The sequence below is a fragment of the Hermetia illucens genome, chromosome 3 (genome assembly GCF_905115235.1).
Source record: "Hermetia illucens chromosome 3, iHerIll2.2.curated.20191125, whole genome shotgun sequence".
In the NCBI taxonomy this organism is placed as follows: Eukaryota; Metazoa; Arthropoda; class Insecta; order Diptera; family Stratiomyidae; genus Hermetia; species Hermetia illucens.
In genome coordinates this window covers 14,929,877-14,954,775 of record NC_051851.1, presented here as the reverse complement: position 1 = coordinate 14,954,775, position 24,899 = coordinate 14,929,877, and the positions used below count along the sequence as shown (strand labels likewise).

At 41.1% G+C, this 24,899-nt stretch overlaps 1 protein-coding gene across 40 annotated transcripts in view; it reads right to left on the bottom strand.

Annotated features, from left to right (window-relative positions):
- The window catches only part of LOC119650904 (modifier of mdg4), a 301,775-nt gene that overhangs the window by 249,163 nt on the left and 27,713 nt on the right, over positions 1 to 24,899 (bottom strand). The window contains exons 5-7 of one of the 40 annotated variants that reach the window (XR_005249387.1): positions 709 to 737; positions 492 to 651; positions 285 to 426 (exon numbers count right to left, since the gene is read on the bottom strand). The exons of 34 other annotated variants lie outside the window; for them this stretch is intronic. Coding sequence is in view for 5 of the 6 variants with exons in the window: in XM_038054100.1 (XP_037910028.1) it covers positions 10,020 to 10,390 (371 nt within the window). In the remaining variant the exon portion in view is untranslated. Of the gene's footprint in view, positions 1 to 177; positions 427 to 491; positions 652 to 708; positions 738 to 1,180; positions 1,486 to 2,043; positions 2,404 to 9,254; positions 9,551 to 9,717; positions 10,391 to 24,899 lie in introns of those variants that run through there. 5 more of the 40 variants (XM_038054104.1, XM_038054108.1, XM_038054107.1 and 2 more) reach the window with 5 other exon arrangements.

Sequence of the window (24,899 nt, the reverse complement as noted above, 5' to 3'; positions counted from 1 at the left end):
ACAACGGTGGCTTGATATGCTGGATGGGGATTTAAAAGCCTCGAGATAGCACTCAGATCAAGCATTCGATAGATCCATATGGCGAAACCGATCACGACAAGCCGAAGAAAAGGGCTGTAGAAAATGTATTCTAAACAAGACATCCTGAATAACAATAAGACCCTTATGTTTCCATACCTTTGAATTTTTTGTTTTAAATTTACATACAAATCATTTATTCGAATACGTATTAATGAGCTTCTCTATTGTCTGGTCCTTTTCTTCAATTTGATATTATCTTCATTTGACTTTTTTCGTGCTGCATAGAGCGCTTTCAATGAACCCTTCTTCCTTCGTTGAGTAAGTATACTATGATTATGATGACGATCGACAATTTCCACTTGTTGACCGGCTCCATCGGATTTGGTACGTATGCGTGCTCTGCATCTGCATCATACAAATTTCAAAAAATCAAATAATAACTTACCAAGAAACATTCGATTAGTATTTACCCAAAAGGACGAAATTGGACACATCGCCAGTATGTTGTAAATGCGGTAACTCTATGCTTAGTAAATGGATATCCATCAACACATAATTGCAAATTTCCTTTTATGCTGTTTCTGTATCGCAACTGGTCTACATCAATCGGTTCATCATCTTCTCCATCATCTGAAAAATAATGCATGTTAGTGAAAAGTGAATAATTCGGAGTTTGTTTAATTATACCTGAATAATAACTGGAGTTTTATCTGAAACTAAAGACAAAAGCAAAAATCAGATAAAATGAAATTTTATTGATTAAATGATACATTTTTTCTTGTTCTGCAAACTGGAAAAATTATACTTCATTGCTGGTTGCCTTAGATCTCTATGTGGGGCTCAGTGCATCGACGACCCTTACGCGTCATCGCTGACTGTTCTAGCCTTTGTGCTTCAATTTCCCCCGAGAAACTTGCAATTCTTCTATACTGTTCCATGCCAAACCGAAAGGGTCCACCTACTTTCATAGAGTTTGAAATAATAATAAGCTTGGGGTAATGTAAAAATAGAAAGACCTCAGTTCGTGATGATGGACAGAGAAACAATTAAACTACAAAAAGAAAAATTTTGTTCTTTTCCACTTGGTCCTTTTTTTCAGCTTAGAATTTTAATACAACTGAACAATCTCTCAATGGTCTTAATAATACGCTTAGTAGATCCCAACCTACTTAGTCTACGGATCTTGAATATCATAATCTACATAAATGTATTTTCCTCTTAAATTATGAGTTGGCGGGGCGTGATTATGCACTCCCCAGGAACTGACTAAGAAACGCTGTCTTGTTGTGCAACGCGCTTCGCAAGGGAACTCTTTCCGTGCAGTTGCATAGGTGCATCTCCAGTATGTTGTATTTGTGGCTTGAATACGTTTATTCGAAGCGTAGGTATAGTTTTGATAGACTAAGAGTTTCCGACCCCAACGACTTCGCACGAAAAATACATCTTTTATTTGATAAGCGGGATCTAAAACGAAAATTGGCAATAAAAATGTAACATTAACATAGGGAAGTCAACAATTTATACGTTTTAAAGGAAGATCTAAAAAAGGATCTAGAATTTTTGGAGCAGATACAGACCTTACAGTTCATGTCAACTTATAATGACTTGGATATTAGGCCGCGGTACCAAAGAAGCCATTCCTTTATGTCCGGTGCGCCATCAGAGAATTTCGTCCTAACTATATTTCATGGAAAGCTTCGTTGTGCAACCTACATTCAATGGACCCAATCGTCCCATGGTTACAGTATTTAGTGCAATTGAATATGCCATCCGCGGAATGACGTGAGTTCCAAAAACCTGATATCGCAGAACTATGATAAAAGAAGGCATATCACCCCCTCTTCCCTCTCCAAATATCGATGGAAAATGGCAAAGGATACCTTGTTCATTATATCCGAGCTAATGAGCAAGTAAATCACGACTGATGACCAAAAAATTAAACCAAATTTAAAAGCTTCTTCGCAACTGAAAATTACCTTTACTCCAAAGACCACATTATCCTCACAACTCAACAAAAACTCCTTAACTTTGTACAATCTTTATTCACATCAGCAACTCCCCAGAGGGATCAAAAATTAATTTAAAATTTAAACTCCACACCTTCACATACTTCTGCTTTTGTTACAATACTATTTCGACGAAGTATTTTTGCAATTTTCTCCGTATGAGGCAGATGATTGTGCGAACCTCCGGTTAGAGCTCGGATTTTTCCATTTTCAATTACACATCTTGCACGACAGCGGAACTCGATTTGTCGTTTTGAATAGTTGTGACATCGCCAATATGCCTTGCCGTTTCTTTTGCTATGACGATTGTACATGTAACCGTTCAATACAAGACAAGGCGTCGCCCAAGGACTCTTTATAAATGTTAGACTGTTACCTGTATTGAAAAAATGAAATTCAAACAGATTAGTAGAGAAATCAATGGATGTTTATAGTCTAGAAATGATATTGATGCTAAAGGGAGGTATGCGCTTATCGCAAATTGGTAGAAACGATCATCGCAGTCATGATATTGTTTCTTTATTTACGGAAAATTAGACACGGTATTCACGCGATCCTGATGACCGCCTGAATTCAAATCTGAGGTGCTTACCAAAACACATTTTCACCTAAATGGCAGTTCGTCAAACTACTAGTTTGGGTCACTCAAAATATCGGAGTTTACCCTAAGTGTTCTTCAAGATAGAATTTTTTTTAACATCATCATCATCATCAATGGCGCAACAACCGACCTCCGATCTAGGCGTGCCCTAGTAAGAGACTCCAAACACCCCGGTTTTGCTCCGAGGTCCACCAATTCGACATCCCTAAAAGCTGTCTGGCGTCCTGACCTACTCCATTGCTCCATCTCAGGCTGGGTCTGCCACGTCTTCGTTTTTTAACAGCTTCCTTTATTATTACATCTTCTGATCGGAATTTTCAGTTATTTGAAATTTAGCTTTTTTTTGGAAGTAGGGTAGGGGAATGCATTTACGCACAGAGTGTTGGACTCCCGCAAAAGTACGCTGTCGGACTACCAACTAAACACCTCTCTGCCATCAGAGAACTAGTCTGGAACCGTTTGACACATTACTTCGGGCTAGCCATCCCGCTCTCCCGGCTTTGGGAGACTTCAAGTCAGGAAATTCCTTTCATCAACGGGAGGGAAGGAGGGGAATTATCAGTTCAGGGACCCACTTACTGTCCGATCCCTCTCCCCGTCGAGTTCAATCTTCTTCGCAATAAGAAGAGCCTGAGCATAATGCGCAACACGATTCCAGCTGCCAGCGCTCTTCAGTATCTCTCTGACAATGTTGTCTGGAGAGAGCTCCCTTGTGTCTGCATAAAGCTGCTGACAAAAGGCGTCCCACCTCAGGAAGGAAAAAGGTTGTGTTCAGCGTCATCTGCCACTCCATTGCACAACACACAATCAGCAGATCGCGCCTTCCCAATTCTGTGCAGGTAAGACTGAAAACCTCCATGTCCACTTAGAAGTTGGGTAAGGAAGTAATCAATCTCACCGTACATTCGGTACAACCACGGGTCTAATTTATCGATGAGTCGCGCAGTCCATCTGCCTCTTTTAAGTTTTCGCGCTTACAGCGGTAGATAGCTTTGCGCTCGTTGGCCAGGAGGGCAACGGGGATCATTCCCGCGATCACCATCTCGGCCGGTTCGTAGATAGTGCGATAAGCAGATGCCACTCGCAAAGCACTCCGCCTCTGCGCTTATGATGCTCCCGTCCTTGTCAAGGGCATCAGCCCATACCTCCGTGCCATAGGGCAGAATCGAGTGCGTTGCTCTCATAAGGAGACGTCTCCTAGTAGATATAGGGCCCCCAACATTCGCCATTAACCGACTCAAGGCCGCGACTCCAACTGCAACCCTGTCCGCACTGCTTCCATTTGGTCAAAGAAACTCATCTTCGAGTCGAGCATTAAACCAAAGTATTTAACCACAGGTTTTGACTCTATAGTCAACTCGCCGATCGATATGGAACGCAGGGTCGGGATTCTCCTTCTGGTCAAGATGGCTACTTCGATTTTTTCCAGCGTAAGGCTGGAACCGTGAGCAGTCAGCCACCCGCTTACCCGTCGCATCAATATGCCAAGTCTGCTTTCATCTGTTGAACAGTGCGCCCGGCAACAAGTGTCGCAACGTCGTCTGCATAACTGACCAAGCGCGAAATTTAGCTTGAATAGTATTCTAAGGTACAATGTGAAAAATACTTCAATATTAAAAGTATCGGTGAGGATTATATATTAGATGCAGAAGATAATTTCCACGAAAAATCGCCCCTTTATTTTGTTGAAATAAAAGAATTTTCTATTGAATGAATTTGCAGCTTTCTATTCATGTATAATTTCCGCTTATCAATTTGAGCTTTGCTTTGCCTTTTCCATCTCAAGGAATAAACCAACGAGGCTCATCAAATGTTCAAAGAAGCTTACTCCCTCAATAAGAACTTGTCAAGAATACCTTCAGCCGTTACAAGTTGGGTAATTTCCATGTCAACGACAAGAACCGACTGTGACAACCAAAAAAGTTAAAAGATGAAGCCGTTTCTCTTCGATTATAAACTATGGGAAAAATGGAATTTGGGTGGGTAAATTGCCAGAACGCAACAAATAGCAAAGAGAACTAACTGACCAATTCTTGCTGGATAGGTTCGAAGGGAAGACACTTCTTCATTGTAACATCATTGGTGACGAAAAGTGGGTGCACTATGACAATCCATCCAACTCTGTGAAACAGTCACTGCCAATCGCTACGAACAGCAAATAGTGCAGGGGAGTGAAAGACTGGAATGGGCGAACCGGCACATTGATTCTCTTCCATGACAACGCAAGGCCGAACTTCGCAAACCCGGTCAAAGACACGCTAAAAAATTTCAAATGGGACCCCACCTTCCAGACATCGCTCCGTGGAATTATCACTTCTTCCGATCAATGGCCCAAGGTATAGCGGAACAACGCTTCTGAAATTGTCAAAAATGGCTCAAAGAATTGATCACCCCCAAACCAGAAAAACATTTTTACAATGGAATCCATAAATTGCCTAGTCTCCGGGAAAGTATTATTAACGATGAAAAAAAATCGTGCCCAACGGAAATCCCTCCCTCTTGATGACTATTAGCTTTTTTTTTTAGGATTGCGGGGTTCTAAGTCTGCATCCACTTCATGTCGAACCGGACCAAGTGGGGAGCAACTTACTCCCTCTTTTTTTAGTCCGTTTAGGGTTTAGCGCCCAAACTTTAAAAAATATTAGACGAAGACAGCTTTACGGTTTCTTACCAGGGCAGAGGCAAATCGTCAGACGCTGTGTCACCTCTGCCCTGGAAGCAGCGTGACCGAAGCGGCTCGCAGACATTAAGTGCTCCTTTATATAATTCGCAGAGCACAACATGACTACGAACTATATTGAGCGCAAATCCGCCCGTTTTCTGGGGTTCAGAAGAAACCATATTGATCGACTATAGCGAAAAAGATATATCCATAACCGCGAAAAATTGCGCTGGGTGACTCAAAAAATTAAAAGATGCTATGAAATGGAAAACCCGGAGAAAGTAGACGAAAGCGGTACTTCTTTTGCACGGTGACGGTCCTGCGCACACGGCACGTGTTGCAATGGCTCACCTTTCATATTGTCCAGATTTGGTTCCGAGCGATTATTATTTGTTCCCGAAAACGAAGAAAGAGCTTCCGAAAAAGAAATTTTTGAGCGACGATAAAATGAAGGACACGGTTTCTGCTTACTTTAAAGAAAAAGAGAAGTTTTTTTCCGAAGGAATTAATAAATTTATTGAAAGACGGACAAAAGGAGAAAAAAAATGTTCGTTTCATTTCACTGTCAATAGCTCCCATTTCGAAGAATTATTGCCAACCCCACCCCCCCTCCCCTCCTCGCTCTCGTAAGTTATCTTGAACTGTCATTGTTTTTATTTAAAGTAAAAAAATCGAAATAGAAGATGTGAATTGTGGTACCGCAGTGTCTGCAACGCAGTAATTAACAAATGTTTAAAAATATCAATGCAAAAGTACTTGAAACTGGTGTGCGGATGTTTCATTCCGGATGTCTTAGATTCTCAATTTTTCCTTAAGGAAGCAATAAGGTGCTTTCAATAAATCGCATTAGCTTTATCAGCACCTTTACAATGTGATTGTGATTTTTTTTCAGATTTTTCGGTTCAGTAGTTTCTGAGAATGGGTCCGTTAAAGAAATTATCACTTTCGACCCCCCGCACTCCCCACCTTTCGAACAAATGTCAAAATTAAGACCAGCTTCGGAAAGTACTAATCGAGACCTTTCATTTGATTTGGTGAAAAAAAGGTGTACACCCCACTTTGGCATGTATGGGAATCTCCCGTTTCAGGGGGTCATCCCGTGTGTCGGATCCGCGAAATCAATTTTTTTTCTGGCATCAATTGTACCTAGATATAGTGTGGAATATATGGGAAAAATGATTTTTTAATAGTCGGAGTCGTTCGGAAATTATAGTGTTAAACATGTAATACGTCACATGCCAGATTTATGTCCATCACCGCAATAAAGCGCGTATTTATCGGTTCGAATGACGTTCGAATGACTTCGCTAAAAGAACAGGAATTGAAGCCAAGGCCGTACATGTGTTTCTTGAAGAAATATAAGATTTATGGACTAGGAATAGCAGAGTAATGGTCAGTTAAGATTTTATGGCTAAAAATCGCATTCTACTTTTTAAATGCGTTTTTCTCAAAACTGCATATTGAAAATCTGCTGCCACCATAGCCCAAAATCTACCCAACGAAATTCTTTGAAATTTTCACGACTGATTCAGAAGAACGGTCCGCAACTAGGTCTACGGTCCGCAAACTAGGATAATTGCGATTCATAAGTTAGTTTTTTTTATTCATTAAAGAAGCCTCGAAAAAACACCAAAATTCACAAAAAGAAAGGTTTAACAAGCCACCAAACATTTAGCTTTCAATCTTTTTTAATAATCCTAGCTTGCGGACTGTAGTTAAGTCCACTGGTTAAAATGCCGTTTACTTTTTTTCTTTAAGATAATCACAGCACCCTCTAGCGTGGCAGCAGAAAACACCTTTTTTGGAGATGGATATATAAATTGCTCTGGATTTCAATGATGAACTATGCTATTGGGCTGGAAAAATTAGTACTTATGCTGAAGATATAAATAAATATATGGTGAAAAAATCGCATTTGTATATTTATCCAGTTCTTCATAAAAAATTTCTAAAAAAAAGTGAAAAAAAACAGGCTTCACACGGGATGACCCCCTTAAGGAAGCAGTAAGGTAATGCAATGTAATCAATAAGACCGCATTAGCTTTATCGGCACCTTTACACGCGTAATAAAAAACTAAGTTGAGCAATACAATACACATCAATGTTTTCCCTGTGAAACACTAAAAAGTGATCGTCATTGTTCCTCTAAAATTCTAAGCCTTCGTCAATACTTAGAGGTTAGACAATTAAATAATCAGACGCGCTTGTGGTAAACTTGCAACCTTCAAACTCCCTTCCCCTTCCCTCACCCCCCCCCCCCCCACCCTCCCCGTCCGCGTCATCCTTCCCCTCTCCATTGATATATTTACCATCACTCTCGCTTTAGTTCGCCTGCTGTGTCGTGTTGGGTAGACGTCGTCGTAGTGAGTTTAAGGAGGGGCGTGAAAGCGTGGAAGACGAGGCGCGGAGCGGGAGACCTGTAGAGGTGCGGACTGACGCGAATGCGCAACATGTGCGCGCCTCAATCCGTGGAGATCGGCGTTTAGCAGTTCGAATATTGGCCTTACAACTGGGTATGAACCGTGAAACGATCAGACAAATTTTAACAGACCATTTCGCGATGAAATGTAGAGCAACGCGTCGCGATAAAATTTTGCGCCAGATTGGGCGAAACAGCTTCGGAAACGTACGCTAAAATTGTAAAAATGCAAGGTGATAGTGCTCTTAGTTGTGCCCAGGTGTTTCGATGACATAAAAAGTTTAAGGAGGGGCGTGAAAGCGTGGAAGACGAGGCGAGGAATGGGAGACTAGTCGAGGTGCGGACTTACGCGAATGCGCATCCGTCAAGATCGGAGTTTAGCAGTTCGAATGTTGGCCTCGGAACTGGGTATGAGCCGTGAAACAGACAAATTTTAACAGACGATTTCGGGATGAAAAAATTGTGCGCGAAGACGGTTCCAAAGAACCTTTCTGAGGAGCAAAAGCAACATCGAATGACCGTCGCAGAAGACTGTTTGGAACAAGTGGAAAACGATCCCACGCTGCTTGATCGAGCTATTACAGGCGATGAGAGCTGGTTTTTCCAATACGACTCGGAAACCAAACATCGAAGCTCACAATGATTGTCTCCGCACGCCCCCGCATAAAAAAGCTCACATGAGCAAGTCGAAGGTGAGAACGATGCTTGTTACCTTTTTGATAGCCGTGGAATCGTTCACAAAGAATTTGTTCCACCAGGGCAAACCGTAAATCAAGTCTACTATCGCCAAGTACTCGAAGGATTGCGAAAACGAGTCAACAGGGTGCGCCCAGACATCGCTCGTAACTGGATCCTTCGTCACGACAACGCGCCGTACTACGCCGCCGTCAGCGTCTCCCAGTATTTAGCCTTTAAAGGGATTCCCTAGAACAAAATCGGTGGTCAAAGGAACTCATTTTGAGTCAATTACGGACATCCAAGCGGCCGTGACGAGGGTGCTCGCAGGCATCCCAGTCGAAGCGTTCCAGAAATGTTACGAAGAGTGGAAAACGCGCTGGAATCGCTGTATAGCTGCCCAAGGGGACTACTTTGAAGGAGATGGCAGAGTTGTAGAATAATTTTTAAATATACGGTTTTTATGGAATCAGTCTCATTACTTAATTGTCTAACCTCGTATCTTTATCATGTCATCGAGGTATTCTGACCCAACAATTAGGTGAGCTTGTAGGCCAGATTTCCGATTATTAATGAATAGTTAAGTGAGTCGCTCTAGAGTTACATGGTGTAAAGCAATAGAGAAGAGTACAGACACATTTGAATGGATCAATAACAATTGACACACATCATTCATTAGCGGAATTATATTTTCACTAAGGAAAGATGAATGAAACCTAAATGATTGAGGCTACACAGTAGCACATTACAATGATAAAAAGTAAACAACCATCAAAATTTCTAAAATAAAATACTTTAATTTAAATTAATTAGATCACTAGTCAGCTATGTGAACTTAAAACTACCTCGAATGTGGATATATACTGCATTCATGTCGACTAAGTTTTATTCATAAATTAAATAGCACGAATCAGTCTGATCATAGATAGGAAGATGATTATGATCATATTTTCCTAATTTGATTTTTCCATTAGCATTCAACACAACTCGTCCTTTACACATAGATTTCTGATCACTATCGCCCCACTTCATGCCAGTTTGAGAACAAACCCAATTTTCAGAGTTTTTAAAAACTGCCTTCTTCCTATAGACGTAGCCACGGCATATTAGGTTAATCCCTTTCTTCCGATTACGCACTAATTGATATGGGATATTAGACCATGATCCTAAAATAAAAATATATTATTTAACTACTAACAATTGTAATTAAAAGCATATTTTTTTGATATAAAGACCAATTCGCTTATTTGATTTTGTTTAAACTTCATAAATACCGTAGCCGGAGGCAATGAAAATCAAGGGTCCTTGCGGTGGAAATAACAATTTCTTGTGATATTAATGAAACGCATTTTATTTGTCTCAATCATAACAGGATTGCCAATCATGTCCTTGTCTTCTACGTTAAAAAGATTTAGCTTAGATCCTAGTGAACATTGTTAATGAAATTTAAGAGATTTTAAGAATTCTTCTTAAGAATAATTTCCTCTTATCTAGTCTGATTCAAGTATGTACTATAAAAAATCCTTTCACATTGCGTTCTTTCAGAAAACACATTGAAATAATCATGAAAACATTTACGAAGACAAACCTAAGATTACATTTATTTGCTTTTGATTGAACATTTACAACTGCCCATTACAGTTTCAAATCAATTCCTCGCTCAATACTTATATTATTAAAATCGAATTTTCCCCCACGAAACATTTCGTTTAACTTCAAACTGTCGTCTGTTTTGATTTCTACATATTCACCCAAATCTTCCTCGACCTCATAGAGCGGACGGTTAGCGATGCGCGTCCAGTGGGGCGGATGAATATGATGGCGACGTGCTGCTATTAGTTCTCGTCCTTTTGTCACACAAACAGCTTTACAGCGCAGTTTTAAAACATCAACACAACGCCAGGTCGTGTGACCATTTGCCTGAGTTAATTTTTTATTGTAAATAAATCCTTTATGCACGAGTTGAGCATTTTTCTTTTGACTACGTATGTATCGCACCTTATCATCTAAAACGAAGAAATATTTTATTTGGAGATGGTGCGCAATCTGTACTCACAGTTACCAGTAATATTCTTGGAAATATAAATCATAAATAAGACACATTTTTTGGGTACCACCAGATAGCTTTATTCCAAAAAAATTATATAAGTTTTATTCCTATTCCTATTGAAGGAAATCAGAAGATACTCTTAAATTTGTTATAAACTATGTGTTACATCTAAAAACGAACAGGATTAACGATTTGTCAACAATAAACATGACTAAATGAATAATTATTGATACCTTGAAACAAATATTCACTCTAAGCTAGTTATCAAGGAAAGAAAAAATTCATTATCTTACGTTCTATTTGAATATTCTATCTTGTAAGAGCAACAAAGAACCATATTTTTTACGACGTTAAACGGGGCGGCACTGTATCTCTATAGCAGGCATTTGTCTGATTAACATAACTGAGATAAATATGCCGGTTAGCGACTGTGTCCCAGTCAAACTTAATGATTATCTCTAACGTTTTAAATGCATGTTATTCACATTTTGTCAGTCATTTTTATCATAACACCAGGTGTACAAGCTTCAATCCGCTGTTTGCTCACAGATGGCGTCAGTAAGCGTATCAAATTGCTGTCAGCACGCCATATTTTTTTTTTAGTACAACCCGCTACCAGGATCCATAAAAAGAGTAGAGAAGGCCCTCAAAGAATGCTCTCTAGTGGTTGGTAACCCCGCCAGGCTGCGGATGCCAAACCCCTCGTTACCTAGAATTAAATGCCAACAAAAATACATAAACCAAGCAATGAGATGAGGGAGATCATTGCAGATTCTAACTCCCCTACGTACAACATTGCTAAATGGTTGATCGAGGAATGCTAAAAATTGGGATCCATTAACGGAAACCAATCCGTCAAAAACTCGAAAGAATTGATTGATGATAGATTGAGTGCAGTGGGGGCTTTGGCGGATAATGAACGACTAATGTCATTTGACGTCAAAGCTCTATTCCCAAGCACGCTTGTAAAAGAAGCCATAACAAAATTTGAAGAGTGGCTACTACGTTTTGGTTCGACACCAGAATGGAGGAAAAAGGCTAAACAATATGCGAGGTTGGCTTCCCTCTGCATGAGTGAGAACTATTTCACATTCAGGGGAAAATATTTCAAAACGACCTCAGGTGTAGCGATGGGCAATCCCCTCTCCCCACTCCTAAGTGAAATCTTCATGGCATCACTAGAGGAAAAAATGGAGCAGGATGGATTATTGCCAAATAAATGGTTCAGGTACGTGGACGACATTTTGGCAGTGATCCCGGACACAAACATCCAAAATATGCTGGATAAAATCAACACGCTGCACCCTAAAATAACCAATTGGCTTTCCTAGATTTGACAATCAAACGTCAAAACGGACAATTTACCTTTTCTATTTTCAGGTTCCACAGCTACCAGCACAAAATGGCTGCTTATGGCACTATGATCCACCGCCTCCTAACAATTCCTCTCACAGAGGAAGACTACCGGAGCGAAAAACTCTACATCTTGGACACGGCTATGAAGAACGGGTACCCCAGCGCCACCATAGAAACAATGATTAAGAAACACACCCGAAGGTTAGAACGTAGTAATCTTACAACACTCTATAGCCAACAATTACCCTTAACTGCTCAAAAAAGATCAAGTGTCACCTTCTCAAATCTGTCCAAACACATACAAAGGACATTGAAAAGGTTTGACATACAGCTGGTAGGATCAAGCCGTATCTACCAGCTAAAATCCCAGCTGGCGGGGGAAACGGTAGAAGAGATGAGCGGCATTTATAAAATCGCCTGCTCAGATTGTCCGAAGGTGTATATCGGGCAAACAAAAAGATTGGCAACCACCAGATTTAGGGAGCACATGAAGGAGGCAGAGCTGGCTGTAAAGCACTCCCGAAAACCCACTAATTCTATGCTGACAAAACATATGCTGGAATGCGGCCATAAAGTAAGCGCTGACGACTTGAAGGTCCTAAAGCAGGTAAGAAAGATTAACCAGCTGGATGCTTATGAAAGCTGGTTCATTAGCAAACAACCGGTTGACACTAGGTTGAACTCAGATCTGGGTAACTGCTATTCCCCATTGTTTAGAAAACTCTTAAAGTAAAATAATCTCTTCTAGTTTTAGGATAGCTATTAGCTATTAGGAAGTTAATTAAATATTTATTTCTTTTTCAGGACCTAGATATAAGTTTTTAGTCATAATTATAATATCATAGTATATAGTATAGATTTAGAATAGTATAAATAGAACCTTAATGTCTACAGATGAGCAAACTTGTTAGCACTGATGAAGGGAACAAGTGGTTCCCGAAATATCGGTTTTTGCAAGAATAAATACCCACACCAACGAAAAAGAAACAACAAGTTTTTATTACTTTATTACTTAATCGTTGAAAACACCGCATAATTTCACTCTGATTTGTCAACAATTGTCAGTCCACATCATCAGCAATTTTATGCAAAAATATATTTTTTCTTTTCAATAATCATGGCCAGTTTTGGTCCCGGAAAAGAGCATTTGCGGGGAGCTGTACCTGTTTGCTTCAATTTGGTGAAATCAGCCGCTGAATCACATCAAATTATTGTGGAGGCCTACGGCGGCAATCCTCTATCGGAAACAACGTGCCGAGACTGATTCCGTCGGTGATTAGGTGTTTTTCAACATGTCGTTTCCATGCGTCTACGTGCAATGGATAAGGTTCAAAAGATCGGAAAATCGGTGCCACATGAATAGAACGATACGCAGATGGAGCGGCGCCAAAACACAAGCGAAATCTTGTTTCCCAGACACAAAAGAAAGATGTTTTTGCACCGAATTGTGATTGGCGACAGAAAGTAGATTTATTTCGAGAATCGTAAACGAAAACAAGTCGGAATACCGGAAGCTCGCGCTTCGGGTATAAAGGTTTTGTGTTGATCTTATCTAAGAAATTTCAACTAGCAGTAGATGTTACGTTCACCTTAAACAAACAAACTGCCCATCCTTTTCCACCCAATTCATACGAACTTACTTCGTTGTGGTATTGACGAATTGATATGTGATGATGACGTCATGCAGGTTATAGAGTGCACGAAATTCACAAAAAAATGTAAAGTTTTACTCCCTATAACTTTGTTAATAATAGTTTGATTTTCTTCAAACTTCACCAAATTGTGCATTATGCTCTTCTTTATACGCATGCCAAATTTTGTACTTCTGGGATGAACATAAGGGGGGTGGCGGGTAAATTTCTAAAATGTGGAAATATACCATTATTAACTTTATTTGTGCAGACATCGGAACCGGATATATTTTGAGGCTTAGATTTCATAGAGATGCACTACTGCGATTTTTTCAGATTTTTCGGTTGGATAGGTTCTGAGAACGAGACCTGTTACACTTTTTGATGGTCATATTTTGAGCCCTCACTCCCCTATGTTTCACCCAGTATCACATATTGAACCAGTTTCGAAAAGTACTAATTGATACCTTTCATTTGCTACCCCACATGGCTACATTCTGTGAAAAAAAATGTTGCACCCTCCTTTCATGTATGGGGGGCCCCCCCTTAAACTTAACACAAAATGGCGTCATTTGTTGCATGTAAAGGGAACGGCAGATCACATACTCCTACCAATTTTCGTGACGATCAGTCCAGCCGTTTCCGAATAAATCGGCTGTGACAGACAGACAGACATCGAATCGACTCTAATAAGGTTTTGTTTCACACAAAACCTTAAAAACTGTGGGTTGATGCCGGCCAACCAGCGACATCTTTTGCAAGATCAAATCGCTTCGGACGGAGGACGATGCTGTGCGTGTGGTGGAATCAACGTAGTATTCTCTGCTATCAACTGTTCGTGCTCAGAGCTGACGGTGAGGAAGACGGGGCAGCAACCCTGTCGGCTGAACCAAAACCAAGTGACCGAGGAGAACCTCCATAGTGGTGGCACCGGGCGTGATGCAGTAGGCGAACGCTCCAAAGGTCTAATCAGGGCGATAAGACCCGAGTCTGCACGGGGACTCATCTGAACTAGCAATTGGTCACGAAACCTTACCAGGGGTATACTGTTACCATGGGAACCGGGATAGCCCCTGGACTCACATACTTCAGGAGAATTCCTGTTGTATGTGAGTACAGCTCTGTTGTTTGCGGTTGCCCCCCTAATGGGGGCTTCATAGGGGTTGTGGTTGCGTTCAAGCGAACAGAGACCTCCGGGTCTCGGCGTGGTGTTACGTTTCAACACGGGTGCCGTACTCCTTAGTTCGGTAGATATTTAGGTGGGTTTTGCATCCACCAATATGAATGCTGAACCATGCACTTGGTATAGGCTGGTAGCTTGCTTCGGCGGGGCCCTGATTATGGTCACAAAATCAATCCGTATCTTAAGAAGATCGTAGAATTAAGTCCCCATGACAGGTGCTCACGTAAAACCCCTAGGACTGAATGCTATCAACTGTTGAAAGCTGGTGAAATTGTTGATGCCCTCTGTTATCACCAACACCTCATAAGGTTGCATCGTGCTCTGAATGAAAAACGGCCAGAATATCAGCAAAGACATGAAAAGCTGATTTCCTCCTACTTAGAAACGCTCAACTGAGAGATACTACCTCACCCCGCTTATTCATCAGACCTAGCCCCATCCGACTATCATCTGTTTTCATGGATGGGCCACTCGCTCGCTGAACAGCACTTCGATGCTTATACAGACGGTCGAAAATGGCTTGATGAGTGGTGTGCCTCGAAAGATCAACAACCACTTAATTGGGATGATATCCATAAATTACCCGACAGATTTAGATAGCAATAATTTGAATAGTTTTTTTAGTTCCTATAAAAAAATGTGTTTTTGTTGAAAAAAAAACAGCGGATTTAAGCTTGCACACTTGGTACATACGTCAACGTACTTTTAAAAATCCAAATGTACTTGACTGAAGGCGTCTTACGATGGTCGTACTTGGAACTCGTCAAAAGTTAGTGCATGCCCAAATTAAGTAGTGGACATGAACTAGTACAGCAAAACCGACCATATTAATTCTTAAGATTCCAATATAATATGCATAAAGATATGTAATTGATAACTGAAAGATATTACGATGATAACTGTCACTCAAACAATGACAGAAATAAGTTTCAAAAAATAACCGACGCTTTCATCAAGGCAAGGCGCTCAATTTCACCATCAGCAGCCGGCTTTAGTTGACTTGAATTTAAACAATTATTTTTTTCCAAATTTTTGAGTTTATTTATTTATTCATTTCACGAGCAGGAGGAGGAAATAAAAAGCTTAGCTTACACCTAAAACTATAAACGGAGAAAGCAGAGTCTGGAGTCACAGATTAAGCTGTAATACGACCTAATTTCGGAATCCGCCAAGTGGTTGATCAATGAGTGCCAGACCCTTGGGACGATGAATAGCAAGTATTCAGTTGCTAACTGCCATAAGCTAATACAGAAGCTGCAACGCATTACGAGGATGGGTGAGGACGAGGTGATGATGTCGTTCGATGTGAAGGCATTGTTTCCCAACACGCCATTGAAAGGGTCAATTTTCGAACTCGAGAGGTGGCTGAGCCAGTTTGAATCTGGCCCGGAATGGAGAAGAAAAGTTCGGATCTATGCAAACCTTGCCAGACTACGCATGAACGAAAACTATTTAACGTTTCGGGATAGATTCTACAAAACTACTTCGGGAGCAGCGATGGGGAACTCCCTCTCGCCGTTACTCACCGAAAGGTTCATGTCATTAATCGAAGAAGAAATTAAATCGAGGGGAATAATGCCCAAAGTATGGTTTAGGTATGTAGACGTCGTATTTGCGACTGTTAGAAGAGACGATATCACCAGGGTCATCTCCTCTATAAACAAGATTCATCATAAAATCGAGTTTACACTAGAGGGAGAAAAGGATGGGGCTCTACCCTTTCTAGATCTAAATATCGTCAAATCTAGCGGAAAGCTTAAGTTCGAAATATACCGTAAACCTACAGCAACGCAGAGAACGATACCAGCAACTTCACACCATACATTGTCCCAAAAAATGGTTGCCTATGATTGCATGATTCACCGACTGATCACATACCCTCTTTCGGAATACGGTTTCAACAAGGCACCATATTATTGACACCGCTATTAAGAATGATTATAATCCTCAGATTATCGAGAAATTGATCGGAAGGAAAATCAAGCAACACAATAGGCATACCTATACAACGCTATTTTCGCAGCAGAAGGAGGCAACCACCAGACGGATAAGTATCCCGTATTCCTACCTATTCAATAACACCAGGAATTGGATGAAAAAGTTTCAACTGGAAGTCGTAGGTTCCCATCGACTCGAACCACCTTGCAGAATTTACTGGGAAACGTCAAGTACACTTTGACAGCGGAGGAAAAAAAGCAGGATCTACCGAATAATTTACAGCGACTGTAATAAAATATACATAGGACAGACTTAGCCCCTGATAGCAACTAGATTTAATGAACACACCAAGGTAGCGGTAAGTACTGTTCGGAAACAAAAGTCGTGCATAAGATCATCAGTGGCAGCGCATGTAGTCGAAGAAACCCATACCATTCAACGGGAAAATTTTGAGCTCTTGCGTCATATGCTTTTACTGATGAAGGGGGTAACTTTCTCCCGAGATATACATCTACATTGAAAAGTAAAAATTGTAGTTTGGAGGAAGCTATATCAATAAGGACATATCAAAATAATAAAAGTATTTCTTATTTGTATTTTGCTATTAGCAACGCCATCTCTTGTGTGTGCAGACACTATATTGTATTATGTATTTTTACGGTGCAATGTCAGCTTTAATGATTATAATTGTTTTTTTGTCCGGTTACTTTCCCATACCATGAAGATTTTTGAACGCATTCTTGACAATCGCGGTTCGCGAAATCGTTGAAATAACCGTGAATCAAGCCGGAGTTGTCAAAAACTGCGGAACTACTGACGCAATACACGCTACGCGGTTACTCATGGAGAAACACCGTGAGAAGCATTGCCCTCTTTACATTGCATTTCTGGATCTAGAGAAAGCGTTTGACCGTGTGCCACACGAACTCATCTGGTATGCTTTACGACAACACTTCGTGCCAGAAGAACTCGGGCGCTGGGTCCAATTGCTCTACCACGATCCGAAAAGTAAAGTTCGAAGTATGGCGGGTGCATCAAAACCGCTTCGTGTCTCTGTTGGTGTTCATCAAAGAAGCGCCCTCTCACCACTCCTCTTTGTTCTTGTTATGGACACCGTCACACGGGATATCCAACGTCCAGCGCCCTACACACTGCTTTATGCAGATGATATTTTCCTAGCATCTGATAGCAAAAATGATTTCGAGCAACTTGTTCAAAAATGGAATGATCGCCTCATGCAACACGGTCTCAGATTGAATTTAAACAAAACTGAATTTTTGACGACCGATCCCCATGAAACAGGCACAATCACTGTCAGCAGCAGTGATCTGCCCAGAACTGAGCGATTTAAATACCTCGGGTCAACGCTATCAGCCAATGGAGAACTGCGTTATGAAATTGCTTCACGCATTAACGCAACCTGGATGAAGTGGCGTTCCACAACTGGTGTTCTTTGTGATCGACGTATCAACGAACGTCTCAAATCTAAAATTTACCGCAATGTCGTCCCTCCAGTCGCTCTCTATGGTTCTGAGTGTTGGCCGACCATAAAAGACAATGAACGGCGTCTTGCAGTAATGGAGACGAAGATGCTACGTTTGACTAGTGGCGTCACACGTTTAGATCACATCCGAAATGAGGATATCCGCGATCGTTATGGGGTTGCACCGATCGTGGAAAAGTTGCGAGAGAGGCGTCTTCGATGGTATGGTCACGCAATTCGTGCAAACGAGAATTCACTTGCCAAGATTGGTTTGAATATCGAAGTCGATGGTAAACGACCAAAAGGCAGACCTAAGCAACGGTGGCTTGATACGCTGGATGGGGATTTAAAAGCCTCGAGATTGCACCCAGATCAGGCATTCGATAGAGCCAAATGGCGAAGCCGATCACGACGAGCCGACCCCGCTTGTGAACGGGACAAAGGCTGAAGAAAAAGAAGAAGAATTGTATTTTTGTCTATGCATACCTTTTTTCAAATAAAGGTAGTCTGTTAACGACATTCACTTGTTTCATTATAGGTTATGGACCCAGCACGCTTCCACTGCATGCTTGATGGTAGCCTTCCGTGTCTGAAACATTCCGTAGGGGAAGCATCGCAGAACGTTTTAGACTCCGAAGACTACCATTCAGATTCTGCTGTGTATGAGGATGCGAAGGAAACATTAACTGAAACTCCAACTACAGATGACTTAGTACAAGAAGGCCAGATAACATCAATCCCAGAGCAGGAGCCAGAGAGGAAGTTAACCAAAAAAATAAGCTCCAATTAGGGTTAGCTCATTATGGAAAAAAAATATCTATGAAACTTCCAGGGATCACATGGCTCACATATCCAACGTAATTCTACGTCTTATCTATCACCCCCAAGGCGTGGGGAGTTTCAGCAATTATAATGATTCTTGAAAACAAAGTTATCCCTCAGTACCAATTTGGCTTTTGAAATAAGCACGCTATACTATCCTGTATACGATCTCTCTCTGTATAAGTCTCTGCAAGTATGCATATATGCTTCCATCATATTTGTGATTGGCTGTACGTTGCTGTCTTGGCAGGTTTTTCCTACTCGCATGATGTGCTTTCTTGCGCTACATTGTGTGTACGCTATGTGCTGATAAGTACTCGAATCTGTCTGCTACACTGTGTACGGCATATGCTGGTAAGTATAAATACAGCTATAATCATAGGATCGTTGCAGAGATAATAGGTCGGAAGATAGACACATTGCACAGCGGTCATCTTGCACATGGTATCAAGTTCCCATAAAGTGTTCCAAGAAGGGGTGATTTTCAATATAAAAATTTTCACGCAGTGTAACTGCTTAGAATTTTGGTAACTTTTCTATTGGAGCGCAAATTCAGGATGACATATAAAAGTTACACTTCTCGTGAGTTTCCCGAATCGGCATCTCTAAATCGAAACTCCACCTCATATACCGGCTGACCCTAACCCTGACACGGCCACTTAAAAAAACTGAATCTAAATCGAAGCTAGGAGTTAAGTACAGTCTCCTGCTTTACAGTCCCGTCGCAATGCCAATCGGGACTTATGAAATTCAACTCTGTGCACACCCAATACCGAGTTGGTATGGAGATCGCAAATCTCGGTATGTGGAAAACGTGGAATTCTCTCTAACAAGAGACAAAACAGCATTTTCAAAAAGTCGGAACAATTTTCATCTCATGGATATTTTTCATGCAGGACCTTGGTTTTAACAAAAGAAATACGCTAAAGGATTCAGGATTTGCATAGGCAAGGAAACAGCATTGCTTCGAATAGCCGCCAACTTGAAGTTTCATGGAAGGCCGGGAAACTATAAACTGCAAAAGGACAGTTCGAAGAACTTTGCAAAAGTAGTAGACCCTCTTTCGCGTCATCGACGGATAAAAGAACAAGTCGGGAAACCGGAAGTTAGACGCTTCAAATATAAAAGGTTTGTTTCCTTATGTGAGGAATGATCAGTACATAACAGTTCCGCGTGTACATAGTTGAATATTCAACTCTGCGCTATCTTTCAAAGATCCATTTGCAGCAAAACATTGATCTGAAAAGTACTATATTGTCAATAGTGATTATAGGCTTCACACTAGGATTTCAATAAAAGAAGTTAATCTACAAGAGATACAGAAAAGGGCTGGAAAGAAGTAGATTCTATTAGGTTGTTGCAAATGAAATGTCGGATTTTTCAGTGAAGTGAAGTTAGTTATGATTTTAATGTTTAAAACTGCCGCAAGGTGACTCTAGTGGTATGGGATAATTGAGTATAAATAGTCGTTCGTTCGATCAAGGAGTCATTTCAGTTTCAATCGTCATTGAAGTTCCAAGTAAAACTCAAAGAAAAAAGCATGGAAGGGAGTCAAAAACGTCCACTTTTTCTATATGAATTTAAACTTGGTTACAACGCAGCGGAGGCAACCAGAAACATTTGCAGAGCATTTGGAGCTCACGCAGCAAACGAACGAACGACACAGCGGTGGTTCGAAAAATTCCGATCAGGCGACATGACCCTCCAAAGTGAACCTCGTGGACACCCAGGACCATCGATCGACAACGACGAGTTGCGTTTGATAGTGGAATCTGATCCCCGATCATCGATTCGTGACATTGCAGAGAAAATAAGCGTACACTATTCGACAGTATCTCGGCACTTACAACAGCTTGGAAAGGTGAAGAAGCTTGATAAGTGGGTTCCGCATGAACTCAACGAGCAAAACATGGCGCTGCGAATGGAAATATCCAGTTCTCTACTCAACCGCAACAGGAACAATCCCTTTTTGCGCAGAATAGTGACATGCGATGAAAAGTGGATATTGTACGACAACCGTCGCAGATCAGCGCAATGGCTAGATGCCGATCAGCCTCCACAACACATGCCAAAACCGAGCCTTCACCCGAAGAAGGTAATGGTAACTGTTTGGTGGTCTGCATCTGGAATTATTCATTATTCGTTTTTGGAGCGTGGTGAAACAATTAATGCAGAGAAATATTGTGCCCAACTTGATGAAATGCACGAGAAATTACGTATTCAGCGGCCTAGATTGGTCAACAGAGATGGAGTGATACTGCTCCATGATAACGCCCGACCTCATGTTTCCAGAATGACGGTCCAAAAATTAAATGAATTACGATATGAGACTCTTCCTCATCCACCATATTCACCCGACCTCTCGCCAACCGACTACCACTTTTTTAAGCATTTGGATCACTTTTTGGCGGGGAAACAATTCAGCAATGAAGTAGCTGTCAAAAGTGCCTTTGAAGAATTTCTTAGCTCTAGAAACCCAGACTTTTACGAAACTGGAATAAATGCCCTTGTATCTCGTTGGGAGAAGTGCATTGAAGCTGCTGGTTCTTATTTTGACTAATAAAATTAATTTTCATAAAAGTTATAGTTTTTTGAAATTTTACTCAAATATCCGACATTTCATTTGCAACAACCTAATAAAATGAATGGAATTTTTATATTACACTCGAATGTCAACTATTCTCGTTAATTATGACGTCAGCATCTTACTTGCTTGGCTTAGGATGCAGTTAATTCGCCCAAAATTGATAGGCTTGAACCGCTACAACTTTGACACTAATAGTCGGATTTCCATGAAGCTTGGCATAAGATGAACTTAAGGGGGATTTTTCTGTCGATTTATAAAAGTAAGTTTATTTGAGCAGATATCGGAATGGGACATGTTTTAAGGCCTAGATTTTATATAGGCGCACCACCTCCCTGATTTTTTCCAGATTTTTCGGTTGGGTTTCTATGTGAGCATTTTGACTTCTTACTCGTGCACTTTACAATTCAGGCTAAAACTAAGATTCGTACAGACAGACTTTTGATTTGACACCCCACATGATTATATTCAATGAAAAAAATTTTTACATTCCCCCTTTATATCTATGGGGAACCCCCTTTTAAACTGAAAGTAAATTTATGTCATTATAGGTCAATTTATGTAATATATGTCCACCAAATTTCGTTCGGATCACTTTAGCCGTTTTGGAGAAAAGTGCGTGTGACAGACAGACTAACAGACAGTGAATCGAATTTAATACGGTTTTGTTTTACACAAAACCTTAAAAATCATATCGCTTATCAAAGCCAAAGTCGGAGTTGGAACTAGGACTGTGACAAAAGTCTTAAATCAGTCGCCAGAATTTCAATGTCGTGGACATTTATCAGGAATTACATCAGAAGCCGTCGCCGGGGAAAACATGCTGACGTAAGCCCAACAAAACCACTTTTGACTCAAAAAAATATTGACGATCGGAAGTGTCTGTAAAAGACTAAACGATGAAGTTTTTACCCTAGATAATGCGAGAAGCAAGCGACAACAAGCTCACATCTTTTTTACGGATGAATCCCGAATTGAACTCTACCCAAATCCGAATCGGCAGAATATGCGAATAAGGACCTAAAATTATGGTGACCGGAGGCGGACGGAAAATCTGAACTTATCTTCATAGACGAAAATTGCACTGTTGGCGCTCAGAGGTGGCGGCGAGGAAGATGGGGCGGCAACCCTATCGGCCAAACCAAAACCAAGTGGTCGAGGAGAACCTCCATAGTGGTGGCACCGGGAGACGCTGTAATTACTTTGGTTTGCCGGCCGTGATTCAGTAGGCGAATGCTCCAAAGACCTAATTAGGGCGATCAGACCCGAGTCTGCGCGGGGACTCATCTGAAGTGGCAAATTGGTCACGAAACCTTACCAGGGGTATACTGGTACCATGGGAACCGGGAAAGCCCTTGGACTCACATACTTCGGGTAAACTCCTGCTGTATGTGAGGACAGCTCGGTTATTTGCGGTTGGTCCCCTAGTGGGAATTTCATGGTGATTGTGCTCAAGCGAGAAGAGACCTTCGGGCCTCGACGTGGTGTTGCGTATCAACACGGGTGCCGTACTCCATAGTTCGGTAGAGATTTAGGTAATTCTTGCATCCACCAGTATGAATGCTAAGCCATGCACTTGGTATAGACTGGTACCGTTGTTGCTTGTCTCAGCGGGGCTCTGATTGTGGTCACAAAATCAATCCGTGTCTGAAGAGGACTGTAGGATTAAGTCTCACGACAGGACGTAAAACACTATGGGCTTCACTTGTTGGCGACGTGTATCGGAATAAAACTTTGCAAATTTACAGAAAGTGCACCAAAGTCACGACAATACCCCGAAGCAATATCTCCGATAATGGTGCAGGATGAAGCGCGCTGCCATACTGCGAAAGCTAGTATTCAGAAGGATAAACAATACTTTCCTAGGTGTGGACAGAGTGGCCTTAAACTCATTGAAAATTTGTGGGCTACATTCAAGGAAACAGTATTCAAGGAACCTATTCCAAGAAATCGTGAATCTTTAGACAAACGAGCACAAAACGAGTGGAGTCATAATAGTGCGATCGACATTTTTCAAATTTGCGATGGTTTTGGACAGAGAATAATCCGTCCATCCTGTAAATAAAAAATTGAAATAAAACCAAGAAAACATCTCAAACTTTGAAAACTTGTGGCTAAATTCGACTCGAGCAAAATCCAATAAAATAATTATTTACCAGAAAGAAGAAGCAATAAAAAGAAGAAAATAGACTGGATGTCCTATGCTCTACAAATAATCCGATAGTCGGCGGCATACCGATTTTAGCGATAAAATACATAAACAAATCACACAAACAAAGACAGATCTAAGAGGAACCACCACTTTTTTAGCCCAATTTTTCCCCCTCTTTATGAAAGTAACACCACTTTTGTGTATAATTTTAAATGCTGCTCTGTTGTAATGAAATGCTGGTATGAGCCTATGACTTCTTCTTCAGCTTTTGTCCCGTTCACAAACGGGGTCGGCTCGTCGTAATCGGTTTCGCCATTTGGCTCTATCGAATGCCTGATCTGGGTGCAGTCTAGAGGATTTTAAATTCCCATCCAGCATATCAAGCCACCATTGTCTAGGCCTGCCTTTTGGTCATTTACCATCGACTTCGATGATCAGAGCAATATTGGCAAGTGAATTCTCGTTAGCACGAATTGCGTGACCATACCATCGAAGACGCCTCTCTCGTATCTTTTCCACGATCGGTGCAATCCCATAACGATCGCGGATGTCCTCATTTCGGATGTGATCAAAACCTGTCACGCCACTGGTCCAACGGAACATATTCGTCTCCAAGACGCCATTCATTGTCTTTTATAGTCGGCCAACACTCAGAACCATAGAGGGCGACAGGACGCACGGATTTGAGACGTTCGTTGGTACGTCCATCACAAAGAACAACAGTTGTGGAACGCCACTTCATCCAGGTTGCGTTAGCAATTTCATAATGCAGTTTTCCATTGGCTGATAGCGTTGATCCGAGGTATTTAAATTGCTCAGTTCTGGGCAAATCACTGACGCTGACAGTGATTGTGCCTGAGAAAAGATGCTAGGGAAACATTACTTGCATAAAGCAGTGTGTAGGGCGCTGCACGTTGGATATGAGCCTATGACAAAATGTAGATTTGACGAGAGTGCCAAGCTTCATCAACTCGCACCGGCTTGACCCTTCGACTAAAGTGTTGTATGTGAAAAGGTGAACAAATATATTTAATCGAAAGTTTCGTAGGGTTGCGGGTTGATTAGGCCTGGTACCCATGCAGAGAGGTATCTTCTGTAGTTTGGACTTTTTGGAGAAATTTGATTTCCACTCGTTTTTAAGGTTTTTGCAATTGACATTGTTTTGAGATATAACTAGCTGCAGTATTTTTAAGCGTTTTACAGCTTGAAGGAATTAATCCACAAAGGTACGGGATTTCTCTTTATCTAGCACAAGTGCCCCAGCAACAATCCTCTTCCTTGATACGTGCACCACTTCAATTGAAAATAAAAGTATA